Source organism: Akebia trifoliata, chromosome 3 (genome assembly GCF_017979445.1).
Source record: "Akebia trifoliata isolate Shusen 1 chromosome 3, ASM1797944v1, whole genome shotgun sequence".
NCBI classification, from domain to species: Eukaryota; Viridiplantae; Streptophyta; class Magnoliopsida; order Ranunculales; family Lardizabalaceae; genus Akebia; species Akebia trifoliata.
Window position 1 is genome coordinate 54,537,005 of NC_141377.1, and position 14,232 is coordinate 54,551,236.

At 37.6% G+C, this 14,232-nt stretch overlaps 1 protein-coding gene across 2 annotated transcripts in view; it reads right to left on the reverse strand.

The window, feature by feature from the left end:
* The window catches only part of KEA2 (K+ efflux antiporter 2), a 44,111-nt gene that overhangs the window by 9,316 nt on the left and 20,563 nt on the right, over nt 1-14,232 (reverse strand). For both annotated transcript variants that reach the window (XR_015176945.1, XM_086436884.1), the window contains exons 11-14: nt 12,769-12,873; nt 12,567-12,695; nt 11,947-12,156; nt 2,964-3,113 (exon numbers count right to left, since the gene is read on the reverse strand). Coding sequence is in view for 1 of the 2 variants with exons in the window: in XM_086436884.1 (XP_086293010.1) it covers nt 2,964-3,113; nt 11,947-12,156; nt 12,567-12,695; nt 12,769-12,873 (594 nt within the window). In the remaining variant the exon portion in view is untranslated. The remainder of the gene's footprint in view (nt 1-2,963; nt 3,114-11,946; nt 12,157-12,566; nt 12,696-12,768; nt 12,874-14,232) is intronic.

Below are 14,232 nucleotides of genomic sequence, written 5' to 3' on the forward strand. Positions count from 1 at the left end.
CCAACAGAAGCTCTTTGAAGGCGAAAAAACTTCAGTAAGTGAAGAGAATTCTTTACTGGTCAAAATCTGAGACTTAACAGAATTATACTCCGATTTTAAACCAGAAAAAAAACGACCAACATCCATCTCTTACCATTGTCGACGTAGTACGGCCAAATCAGTAGTAAAGGGTTGATATACATTGATCACGTTCTGTATATTTTGAAGGCGAGAGTAATATGTTGGTAAACTTTGGTCACCTTACTGAACGGAAAAAAATTCTTTAACCAACTGATAAATCCAAGAAATATTATTCGCTCCGGAATACATCTTGCCAACCTGAATCCAAACCTCCTTGGCAGAAGATAGAAACATCAAGTTGACACCAATGGTGGAATCCATATAATTCCACAACCACGTCATAATCTGAGCATTTTCCCAAACCTACTCAGAGTAGTGAGGATCGTCAGTCTTAAGAGGATCGTCTTTCAGATACTTCAACTTTCCTTGGCAGTAAGGAACACCTCAACAGATTTCGACCAAGGGATAAAATTATCTCCATTTAATTTAATCGAGGTCATCTGAAGATTAACTAACTCAGGAGGAAATAGAACATTGGACTTCATCTCCATCAGAAATCACTTCATAGTAAACAGATCGCACCAACTAAATCAGATCTGAAATACCAATCAGATCTTTTTTTATATATAAATATATAACAGATCTGATTCACAAACCAGATCACAATAACAAGATTTGATCGAATATGATTTATGTACTTACAGATCAAATCACAGATGACTAAAGGCCCCTTTTTTTGATAAACCGCGGATATTCGGAAAGTAGATCTGAACCTCCTAGGAAAAAAATACACCACCAAACAACAAAACACTAACTTCAAACATACTCACATATTGTGAGTATTCACCAACTAGAAGATTAAAACCCTAGGTTGTAATTAAAAGCCTAAGATTTTAATACCAAGTAGATCAAAGAAGAAGAAAGGGAAATAAGAAGAGAATTGTAGGTTCTCAAACTTCAAGATCTAAACCTTGCTCTGATACCATGTTATTGTTTAGAAGAGAAAGAAAGATTTAGAGGAGAAGCATTGAGAGAGACTTAATAGAAAAAATTATATTTTATGAGCCTCCTCTCTTATATTTATATTAGAGAATTAGAGCTACACTAAGTAGGACGTGTGGAACTGGAAAAGACTAGTTTGCCACCACACATCCTATACATATCAATAACAGTTACATTTGAGGGTTAATGTCCTTGGAATCTAGATTTGAAAAGAAATATCAATTATTGGGAAATAGAAGAAATGATGAGGGTTATTAGAAGACCAAGAGCAAGTCACATTAAGAGAAGTTGACTAATCCACATGGACAAGTGCTTTGAGCCCCTTTCTTTTTTTATTTTTATTTTGGGATAAGTATAAAAAGATTCCACTAAAATAGCCAAATGACTAAAAAGGAATACAATTAAAGAGAACATAGAAACACCTATAAACACCCATAGAACAAACAACTATACCACATTTAGACTACAAACCCACTCCCAACGATCTATAAAATCATCAAAGAAAACACTATTAAACTCCCGAAAATCCTTATTCCAAAGGAACAAACTCCCGAATCAGTGGATCATATCCTTATCCACTGCAACCTGGCCAGGGTATCTAGTCCCATATCCTTTCTATTTAGGTATCAATGGGTGCATGCCAGACTCAGTGAGGGTTTTGTTTCTTCTTTGGCCGCCCCAATGGGGTTCATCGTTTGTAAAGGCCAAGCGACTCTTATGGAGCACCACCCAACTATTGGATCATTTTGAAAGAAAGAAATAGACGAATCTTCGCAAACAAGGAGCAGTCGGTCCAATAACTAATTAGCTCTATTCTAAGCTTGTTATTTGTATGGGGAAAGTCTTTAAAGAATTTAAGGGGATTAGGGGGGGGGTGTTCTTTTTGAAGATTTCCTGGTGAGATGGGACCAGGCTTGTAGTTTATCACTGGTGTAACCCCTTTGGTATTGCTTGTTTGTGGGCTGGTCCCCTTGACCGTACTTTTCTTTTGGTTATAATCAAATTCTTAACATATCGAGAAAAAAAATTCAATCTTGAACTGACTTCATCATACTATCAATTGTCCGACAATTTCCTTTCCAAATTCCCCAACAAATGGCAAAAGGGAAAAGGTGCAAAGCAGTCTCTTGGAGGACTGAAAGACAACACCCCATGATGCCCACATCTGAAATAACATCTTCGGACTCCTCCTTCATGCTATGGTCACGTCTTCTTTTTGCCGTGTGCTAGGGCATTTGGAAAGAAAGAACTCGTTGCGTGTTCAAAGGAAAAGAGTCTTCGGTGGAATCAATAATTTTTTGTAAAAGATTTTATGTTTTGTAGGTGTAAGGTCTTTGATGAGTTTAAAGGAGTGTTCTTTGAGAATTTTTTTTTTTTGTGGGGAGGGGGAATGTGTTTGTAGATTGACGTGAGTGTATAATGGGTTTCTTGTATGGGTCTCCTTGTTTAGTGTTGTTGGTCATCTCGACTACTCTTAAAATAATTTGCATTTACTTATATAAAAAGAGAGATAAACAAGCCTAATCTCCCTTGTTAAAGCCTCCGTGATATTAGGAGGAATAGCTAAATGATCCAAATTTCCTTTGCATCTTTAGGGCCTGATATGTCACTTAGTAGCATAACTAATAAATATACAATCATCTTCCTAACCAAGAATATGAATAAGTTAGCTGGACTTATGTAGATTTGCTGTGACTTGCAGCTGATAATCCATAGTTATACACTGAAAAATATTTCTTGTACTTGTAGTGAGATTTCATCATCAATTTAAGTGAGTCAAATATGAATGGTACTTCATGAACAACTACCAGTGCCAATGCCTGAGTGACAAGCAACTTTGCTCCTAGAAAATGAAATGATAACCTTTGCAAGTAAAAAGTACAATATTTATAGCTAGGTACCTCACTCTCAACTGGCAATAAGCTTCGCATATCATTCTGCTCGAACCGTGATGCAATTAATTGACCTCCAGCTGCTAAATATGGTGTAAGGGCCATAGATATCCCAACCAACAAAAAGAGCAATGATGAGAGTTGAGGAGACATTATTCCCTACAGCCAAAGGGATGCATTGAAGTTACTCAGTACATTCAGCGTAAGATACTCAAATAACAAGTAAGGTTATTGAACATGGATCTATAATCAGGATATCAGTCTGAACTGATAGTTAATGTGTTCTCTTTTACAATGTACCTAATAATGCAGGAAAATCAACATGTGTCATGACAAAAAACTAGGAATAAAATATGGCCATAGAATCATAATTCTTCCAGTCCCCATTCAGAAGTGAATAAATCAGACAAGCAATTTTTTCTTCTCCAAAATGCAAGGCCCCTGCTTCTAATCAGTGCTGAATTTTTTTAAGACCTTTTGGGAGCTGATTAGTGGTGAGGTAACCACAGCAATTCAGATTTTGTATTTCAAAGGAAAAATGCTTCAGGCCCTAAATTCCACCAATATCACTTTGGTGCCGAAAATTCCTAATGCTAATTAAAGATGATGAAGAACCAATTAGCTTTATGCCTTCCATCCATCATCAGCCACAACCAATGCTTCTTGAAGGGGAAAGATTTCAGATAATATCCTGCTTGCCTACGAGTTAATCAGAAAATTACACTTGGCTTCTGGCCTCAAAATATTGCTGTAACAAAGTGGATGTGACTTATGAATCTGTCGTGTGGATATTTTGCACATAGGGGCAGTGAGCAGAAGTCAAGCTCCAAAAAATGAGAGATTAGCCTGCGGTGTGGATCTGACTCGACTAAGGAAAAATCTACCCCGAAAGATCAGAAAAAACAGGAGCATTTGATCTCCTAATAACAGCATAAGAACAGCCACAATACTGGCATTTGCTCCTTACTAAGCAAGATGCATTTTTGAGACATAAGATTCCTTCTCTTTTCTAGAGATTATAGAATCTGCCCACAACCTGAGGGAACTCTGATGAAATCTATGTCATATTTGGTCTTCAACCAACCAATGAAAGTGTTATTGTCTTCAGCTATGCTCGTGGAATTCAGTTAAACATCCTTTTTTACCTTAATTCTCGGTGGGTACTCTTCCCATCCTACCCCTTGTTCTTGACCAAAATGACCTTCTCCCTATGTCAATCCCTCCTTGATTGCATCCAAAGAAAGCGTAAAGCCTGGAGATCTATTTTTCTGTCATACGCTGGTAAGTTAGAACTCATCAAATCTGTTTTGAACCAAATTTATTGGAGTGCCTTCATTCTTTCTTCCCAAAATGATGATCTAGCAAATTGAATCCCATTTAGCTCGTTTTACTTGGGAAAGTCTTTTCCTATCTCATTCTTTACACCTAGTTAGTTGGACCAAAATTTTTCATCCTCTTGATGAATGAGCCCTTGGCTTGCAGAAGATAAAGGAGTTGAAAACAGCGGATCTAACGAAAATACTCTAGAACCTGGCCTCTAATACTGACTAGTGGTGCAAACAGATCCGTAAAAGATACACCAGTAATGGAAATATATAGTCTTGTTTGTCTCCTAATGATTGTTCATGGGGCTTGGAAAGGGATTCTCAAAGCCTGTCAACAGGCATCTAAGCATATAAGATTTATCATGGATTACATACATTTGTAGAAAATTGAATTTATTGACAATTCTTGGATACTCATTACAAATACCCTAATAGGGTATTTATAGACCAACTATCCTATTACAAGAATATTCTAGAAAACTATTTTATTGTAGAAAATTACAAGAATATTCTAGAAGATTATCCTATTGTAGAAGATTACAAGAATATTCTAGAAAGTTAAGAGAGATCAAGAATATCCTATTTTCCTAAAATAAGCCTTGGAGATTTTTCAGCACTCCTCATCAAGTTGGTGAATATATGCTTTCCATTCCTAGCTTGCCAATGACCTTTTGAAATGTGGTTCCAGGTAATCCTTTCGTTAGAACATCTGCAAGTTGCCCTTCTGTTGAAACGTATGGGGTGCAAATTAAACCACTGTCTAGTTTTTCCTTTATGAAATGTCGATCCACTTCCACATGTTTTGTACGATCATGTTGCATTGGATTATGAGCAATATTGATGGCTGACTTGTTATCACAATACAACCTCATTGGACTGTCCCAGGTGATTCTAAGATCTTCCAGAATTATTTTGATCCACAGAAGTTCAAAAATTCCTTGTGCCATTGCCCAAAACTCTGCCTCTGCACTTGATCTTACTATAACCGGTTGCTTTTTACTTCTCCATGTAACTAGATTTCCTCCTAGAAATGTACAATAACCGGACGTCGATCTTCTATCCATCACGGACCCTGCATAATCTGAGTCTGTGTATGCTTCCAAACGCAAGTTTGCTCCCTTTTTAAATAAAATTCCCTTACCTGGACTACCTTTTAAGTATTGGAGGATGCGGTATACGGCTTGCAGGTGTATACTCTTAGGATTGTGCATAAATTGGCTAACCACACTAACAGAATATACTATGTCAGGCCTAGTATGAGAGAGATAAATCAGTCTTCCAACCAATCGTTGATACATCCCTTTGTCTACAATCTCATCTTCTGGAGCTTCACTTAGCCTATGATTTGCTTCTATCGGTGTCTCCATGGGTCTGCAACCTATTTTTCCAGTTTCCTTGAGAAGATCTAGCACATACTTATGTTGTGAGACAAATATTCATTCCTTTGAACGAGCAACCTCTATACCTAGGAAATACTTCAACTTGCCTAGGTCCTTTATTTCAAACTCTTCTGCAAGACGTTTCTTGAGTGCTCCTTCTTCCTTCGCATTATTACCAGTGACAATAATATCGTCCACATATACCAGTAGTGCAGTTACTCCCCCAAAGGCCGAGTGTTTTACGAATAGAATGTGATCACCTTGACTTTGTTTGTAGCACATTCCTAACATTGTCTTTGCAAACCTTCCAAACCATGCTCGTGGAGATTGTTTCAACCCATACAATGCTTTCTTCAACCTGCATACCTTCTTATCTCCTGAATTGTCATCAAATCCTGGAGGCCTCACCATATAAATTTCTTCCTCTAGGTCTCCGTGAAGAAAGGCATTTTTCACGTCGAATTGGTGTAAACTCCAATCTAAGTTGGCTGCCAATGACAACAAAATCCTTACTGTGTTCATCTTAGCCACCGGTGCAAATGTTTCTTCATAGTCCACTCCATAGGTCTGTGTATAACCCTTTGCAACTAACCTGGCCTTGTATCATTCAAGTAATCCATCAGCTTTATACTTTAGAGAAAATACCCATTTGCATCTAACAGGTTTCTTTCCTTTGGGCAGCTCTACCAACTCCCAGGTTTTGTTCTTCGTGAGTGCATCCATTTCCACTTTCATAGCATGTCTCCATTCTTCTTTGCTTAGGGCCTCGAATAGTGTTTGTGGTATGGTTGTGAAGTTTAGATGGGTGAGAAAACTTTTGTGTGATGGTGACACTTTTTCAAATGATACAAAATGAGACAATGGATATTTTGTACAATTTCGGGTACCTTTTCTAACTGCAATGGGTAAGTCAAGATCATTTTTTTCAAAAACTTCATAAGACAAGTTGATGACAGGGATATCAGTATTTACCTCATTTCCGAGAGCTGGTTCAGACGCTTGAGTTAGCTTCGGCTTAGCAGTGGAACCTCTCTTCCTTGAGTAAACTTGCAATGGTTTCGTGACAACTGATTCAATGCAAGTATGTCCTGGGGTTATAGGTTCAAGCTGTCCAGCTTCGGGTTGTTTTGATGGCTCAACTTCTTCTTGTTCAAGTTGTTTTGGTGGTTCAGTTTCAGGCAAGGGAAATGATGGAGTGTTTTGGGTTGGTGGTTGGCTAGCTTGAGCAGGAAAGTCCATTAGAAAGTCCATGATCCCCTTGATCCTTATCTTCACTATTAAGTGTCTCCCCTTGAAGAGAAGGTTGGAAAAAGCTTTCACTTTCAACAAAAGTTACATCGGCGGACACAAAGATTTTGCGAGATGGTGGATGATAACATTTATAACCCTTTTGAGTTGAGGAATACCCCATGAAGACACACCTAAGAGCTCGAGGATCAAGTTTACTACGACCATGAGAATGAATATGAACAAACGAGACACATCCAAAAACTCGAGATGACAATTGATTGTGAGATGCAAAATCAAGAAAAAATTTGGAAAAAACCTCCCAGGGACTTTTAAAATCAAGAACTCAAGATGGAGTACGGTTTATTAAGTGGGCTGATGTGAGAACTGCTTCACCCCATAAGTATTTGGGGACATTCCGTTGGAATAACAGTGCACGAGTTGTTGACAAGAGATGGCCATTTTTCCTTTCTGCCACTCCATTCTGCTGGGGTGTATCTATGCAAGAGGATTCATGTATTATCCCCTCTTTTTGAAAATATGGAGATAATACTTGATTAAAATATTCTCTTGCATTGTCAGATCTTATTTTTTTTATTTTAACCCCAAACTGATTTTTGACCATGTCATGAAAGATAGGGAGAACCGTGCAAACATCAGATTTTTGTTTTAGCAAAAAAACCCATGTGACACGAGTACAGTCGTCAATAAACGTGACAAACCATTTAGCCCCTGAAATATTTGAAATTCTTGACGGTCCCCAAATGTCACTATGGATTATTTGAAAAGGAAATGAGGATTTTTTATTACTCAAAGGAAAAGAAACTCGTTTGTGTTTGGCAAACTCACAAACGTCACAATGAAATTCACGAATATCAACATTCTTAAATAAGGAAGGAAACATGACACTCAAAGTCCTAAAGGAAGGATGTCCAAACTGAAGGTGATAAAGCCAAATCTGGTCTTTTATTGGAGATCTTGTATCTGACAATAAGGAAGATGGATTGTCAATCCTATAACTCTTATTTTTATTCTGCACATCAAGATAATAGAGGCCACTGCTTTCCTTAGCATGCCCAATCGTCATCCCCGTAACTCGGTCCTGAAAAATACAAGAGGTGGATGAAAAGGTCGAGCTACAATTCAAATCCTTTCTGAGATTTTGGACAGAGACTAGATTTATAGTAAGTTTTGGAACATGCAAAACATTTTTCAAAATTAATGAAGGACTTATGTGAATATTTCCTTGACCTGCTACAGTAGCAAATGACCCATCGGCTAATGTAATTTTTCTGTTACTAGAACATGGACTATATGTGGAGAATATAAAGGAGCAATGAGTCATGTGGTCAGTTGCTCCTGAATCAATGATCCAAGAGTCGAAATGGTTACTATCCGAGACACTAAAGGCATGAGAAGAAGAAATCATACCTGAATGTGCAAATGAACACATACCCGATGGTTTCTCCAAGGAGTTGAGAAGTGATCTTAGCCGTTCAATGTCTTCTTTGTTGATCTCCTTGCTATTAGAATTCTCTTGAGCACCCGAGCCATCACTGCCAGTTTGTGCCAGATTAGCATATCCCTTTTGTTGCCAATTCTGCTGCTAGTTTCTTGATCCTCCCCCATTTCGACCAGAAAAGTTTTGTGGTCTCCCATGAAGTTTCCAACACTGCTCCTTCAAGTATCCTGTCTTCTTGCAATAGTTGCAGATGAGATTGGCCTTATTACCATTTCTTTGATCTTGCCGTTTGCCTTCTGAGTTTACAACAAGAGCCTTCTCTGAGGAAGTTAGCTCTCTAGGACTTATTGTAGTTAATGCCGAGGCTTCCAGCGATGCGTGTGGAACAAGCATGACTCCCCTTCGGCTTTCCTCAGCACGAACAATAGCAATTGTCTCATTTAGAGATGGTAATTCTTCCTTTCCAAAGATCTGCACTCTCACTTGATCAAACTCGGGATTGAAACCCGCCAAGAAGTCATATGTTCTATCATTCTCAATAAATTTTTTGAGAATGGCAGCATCTTCACTATCTTTCATCACAATACACCTATAATGATCCATCTCTTGCTACATGTTTTTCAACAGATTAGAATACTCTGTAATTGAACAATTACCTTGTTTTGTATCAATAAGTTTGGTTTTAATATCATAAATCTGGGCTGAATCGTTTACTTTTGAGTATGTCTGTCGAACTGTCTCCCATATGTCCTTAGCTGTGGTGAGGAACATACAAGTGTCACTGATTTCTGGCACCATTGCATTCCAAAGCCAGGCCATGACCATGGAGTCCGCTTCATCCCAAGCAGCGAATACAAGATCATTTTTATCGGGTCCGGTACCAAGGAGATGACTGAGTTTTCCCTTGCCTTTGAGAAAAGTTCGAACCAGCTTTGACCATTTTAGGTAATTTTTACCATTAAGTCTGTAAGCAGCCTGAATATTCTGCAACTCCCCTACAGCCTGATTGATCGTCACCATCTCAGACTGATTGGTGGCTCCTGACTCTTCTGACATCGTGAATTCAGCAAAGATCACAAGGGAAAAATAAAGGAAGGGTAAAAACAGATGAACAACGAACAAGACGGAAAAAAAAAAGAAAAAAAAAAGAAAAAAATCGATTCCCAGGATATGAGCCTAAGGCTCTGAAACCATGTAGAAAATTGAATTTATTGACAATTCTTGCATACTCATTACAAATATCCTAATAGGGTATTTATAGACCAACTATCCTATTACAAGAATATTCTAGAAAACTATCTTATTGTAGAAGATTACAAGAATATTCTAGAAGACTATCCTATTGTAGAAGATTACAAGAATATTCTAGAAAGTTAAGAGAGATAAAGAATAATCAAGAATATCCTTTTTTCCTAAAATAAGCCTTAGAGATTTTTCAGCAACATTCTTTCAGATTGCTAGAAAAAGAGGTTTGGGGGGGGGGGGCCGGGGCGGGGGTCCGCCTTGTCTCTCAATTTGGGAATTGAATTCCCTTGTCAATTTAATAGCTGTCGAAATGCAATTCACTTGTTAAGGACATGGTCCACTCAAATCAATGGTGTTTACATCCTCCTTCTACCTCCCAAACAAATGAGGCTAGGAATTGAATTCGAACTCAACTCTTATCATATATATATATAAGTAAAATTTTATTGAAAGAGGACAAGGAGTCCTCAAAGAAGGATACAGACAAGAATCACACCCTGATTCTTACACCCAATGGTGGATTCACACTGAAATCTGCTTAGTATGCTTGCCATCATCAGCTGCCTAGAAGAAAATGGTCTGACATTTTATGGCACTATTCCGCTGCGCATTGTCAATCAATATATACTTGGCTTGCTCTTAATGATAAGCTCCTCATGGTGCGAAACCTGACCAAGAGAAATTCCAGCTAACATCTAGATGCGTTCTATGCTGGTCAGACAGTGAAGACATGGATCATATTTTCATATCCCTGTTGAGCGTTCCAAAAGGCTTTATTTGTGCAATGATCAAGTTGCCTTCATCCTACTAAATCTGGTGTGAGAAATTCAAGAATTTTTTAGAGCACTAACCATCCCAGAAACCTGATTTTCCAAGATGTTATCCATACCGTCACCTTCTGCTTTACCAACACCAAATTAACTGAAAAGCTATCTCCAATCAATCTCCAAATTGCTCATGAATGGAACATTATCATCCCTTGCAAAGCAACTTCAGAAACTCATTATGAAAAAAGGGGCATGGGTTTCGTCAGTCAAGATTCTCATGGTAAGGAGTTATTCTGTGAATCCCACATTTGCAATCTTCAGGACAGATGAATTACAATTGCAGGAAATCCTCATGACTCTTCGATCTTCCATCACCAAATCTACTAGTAATGTGATAGTCTCTTCTAATTAGATGCTGCCAATAAACATAAGTTTGAGAAAGAGTGAAATTCCATGGAAGCTCACTTGGGTTATTTTCTCTGTTTGGTCTGAAGTTCATCTTTTCAACCATAGTTGCTTCCAACACCATTGGAAAAAGAAACCAATACAGCAGCAGATTTTCTCTCCAAGTTTGCAATCAATATAGCAGCATGATTCCTCTATCCCAAGAGACCTATCTTTGATTATGTTCGATGACAGGATAGAATTCTTTTTTTGATTGAATATATTTCATGAACTTGTACCCACTTAATTATTTTGAAGACGTACTAATGATGTAAATGATTTTAATATATTTCTGTATAAAAAATAATATCTATGCATGGATGTTTTCAGGTATTGAAACATGCAGTAATATTTCTGCATGCAACATAATATCATGCATGGATGTACTCAGGTATTGAAACATGCAGTAAAACATGAATACGTGTATTAGTAGTTTTATGAATTCAGGCCCTGCTTGGTACCATGCAAATCATTTGCAAATGCAAAAGATTTGCACTGAAAATGATTTGCAGCACTTTTTGGGCTGCAAACTATTTGCTGAAATTTATGAAGGGCTTCAGAGGTTCATGGAAATAGTTTGCAATGCAAAAAAATTCAGAATGTAACCAAGCATCAGTAAATTAGATTCCAACAAATCATTTGCAAATGATTTGCTTCATACCAAGAAGGGCCTCAGTATTAGTGAAAAGTAAATTTGGTTCACAGAAGTACATAACATTAACCATGTAACTAAATAAGTTGCTGGAAATACATGAGAGAGAGAGGGAAAGAGGTGTGTGTGTGTGTGTGTGTGTGTGTGTGTGTGTGTGTGTGTATTTGGGGGGGTTGCTAGCAGAAGAATTTTAGAAGAGAAAAACCTTACTCATAATAAGAGCTTGGCATATATTTATAATCAATAATAAAGGAATAGTCATAAATGCCCTTACAAAGAAATAAACAAAGAAATAAAAAGAAATAACCTAACATTAGTAAAATTAGAACTAACAATTCTAATATTCCCAATACTAGCAAGCATTTATGCATTCAGGTTATTTCTTACATCGACGATATTATCCAAAAATATGCTTAGTTTAAGTAGAATTTAAAAGAAAAAATAATGAATAATGCTTTCAAACAAAATATTTATTTCATAGGAGGGCAAACCTGATTAACAGCCTCTCCGAAAGCTACGAATGCGAATTCTCCACCAGGTGCAAGAAGAAGGCCAACTCTTATCGCAGCTATTATTGAAATACCAAAAAGTCTACCAACAAAAGCGACTAATAAAACCTTGCCACCAATCAAGAGTCCCAATGATCCCAGAATAACTGGAAAGTTTGACACAAGAAGTTTTGGATCGATAGACATTCCGACCTGAAATAGCAGACATAAAAAATATCAATTAAGTATTCAAGTGAGGGCTGTCGCTCATATGATTATAATATAAATATCAGTTATTAGAATTCATAATTAAGATGGTAAAACCATCTACAATGGAATGAACTTCAGAAAAGCAATGAAAAAATAGGTTAACAAAGTTAAAATTAATGCAAATACATAAAGGAAATGCGAAAGAAGCAAATGTAAGGAAAATATTGCTTAAATAGTTGGAGAATGAAAAACAGTGAGAGGCAGGAATCCATGTCCAGATTCAGAATGGAGTAGCAGGCGGATTATCTTTGTCCATGCGCAATAAATCAGAAAGTCTTCGATCTAAAAACATGTGCACAAAACCATATAAACAGATAAACAATCCTATAGAAATACTAATCTAGAGTGCATACCGTCATGAAAAAGAGACCCAAGAGAAGACCACGATATGGAGCAATGTCTGATTCAACCTGTAAGGAGAATTCCGTTTCTGCTAGAAGCAAGCCGGCCAAAAATGCTCCCAGCGCCATAGAAAGGCCAGCCTGTTCCAGAAAAAGTCATCAAATTACATATAAGACAAAATACAGGAAGGATTGATGGCACAGATCCACATACCCTAGCTGTAAGGAGACTAGTCCCCAGAATTACAAGAAGCGTATTTGCAGAAAATATCTCTGCATTTTGATTCTCCGCAATTTGCTTATAAATTGGCCGAAGCAACTGAAAGTTAGCAAGACAGAAGAAGTTATTGAAAAGACAAACTGTACACTCATTGAACAACATTAAAACTAGCAAATCTAAGTCCATATATAAAGTTAAAACACCCCAAACATGGTACGTTTTTCTATACTTTCCCATGAAAATATACGTTTCATCTATGTTCAGAAGCAAAAGGAATTTTGGTCCAGCCTTGAAATCTTAAAAGTACTGAGCTGTGCATGGTTGTAACTTATGGACACAACCCAAACATGAGTCTCACTCTTTTGTCTTTGCATGTTTTATTTATTTATTTATTTATAAAAATAACAGTACAACAACGAAAATGTTATATCGAATAGTAGAATTATTTTTGCAGTACCAAAACCAATTTTTAATTGTATGTTGATTGCTACTTTGTTAAAATAAGTAGTAGTGTCCTTTTTGGTCTTTTCATCTATTTTAGATTATGTAACCTTTAAAGCCTAATTAGGGCTAATTAATCAGATATCAAGTTTCTCTCTTTTTTAATTTGGTATCAGAGCCTCCATCGATCTTCCACTTCTTCCTCTTCTGCGACAAACTCCGACAACAAACTCTTCCCTAAAATCAGCACTCTCTCTCTCGTTTTTCAATTCTTATCACCCCTACGGGGGTCCTCTGTGTATACACACCCTAATCGCATCATGCGATAGGGAGTTAAGACTGTTTACAGCCTGCGATTTGGATTTCTTCACAGCAGTGATGCTGTACTCACAGCAGTAGATGTATATGAGTCTTGCGACACACAAAACAACCTCGTTTAGGCCTTACGACACTCACAGTAGATGTCTGTGAGTCTTGCGACACCCAACACAGCTTCGTTCAGATCTTACGACACCCACAGTAGATGTTTGTGAGTCTTGCGACACCCAAGATAGCTTCGTTCAGGTCTTGTGATCACAGTAGGTGATACCCTTTGAGCAGGCGACTCTTGTACGACGCTGGTAAGTGTGTGTTAAACCCTGCGATCACAGCAGGCTGCTGTTTTTTACCAGTAAGTGTGTGTTTTGTTGGGTACGAAACTATAACCTCTGTTATGAGCCTTGAGACCAGAGCAGGTGGCTGTTATTTATGTTTTCGATCACAGTAAGAGTTTTATAAGGGCAGCAGCAGCTGTTTTTAAAGACCTACGGAGGTCTGTGAGTACAACACAGTGTTATTTTGGGGCTGTTCTAACAGCAATATTACTCCTTTAGTTTCTACACTTGCGAGAATGACTATTCGGATAACCTACAGTAGTGTTTAATCAGCTTTCACTTCTTTTTCGATCGTGTATTGTCACCTTTAGGGTGCTGCGATCACTTTATTCTAGGGAGTCGCGTCATTATCTTACTTGAACTC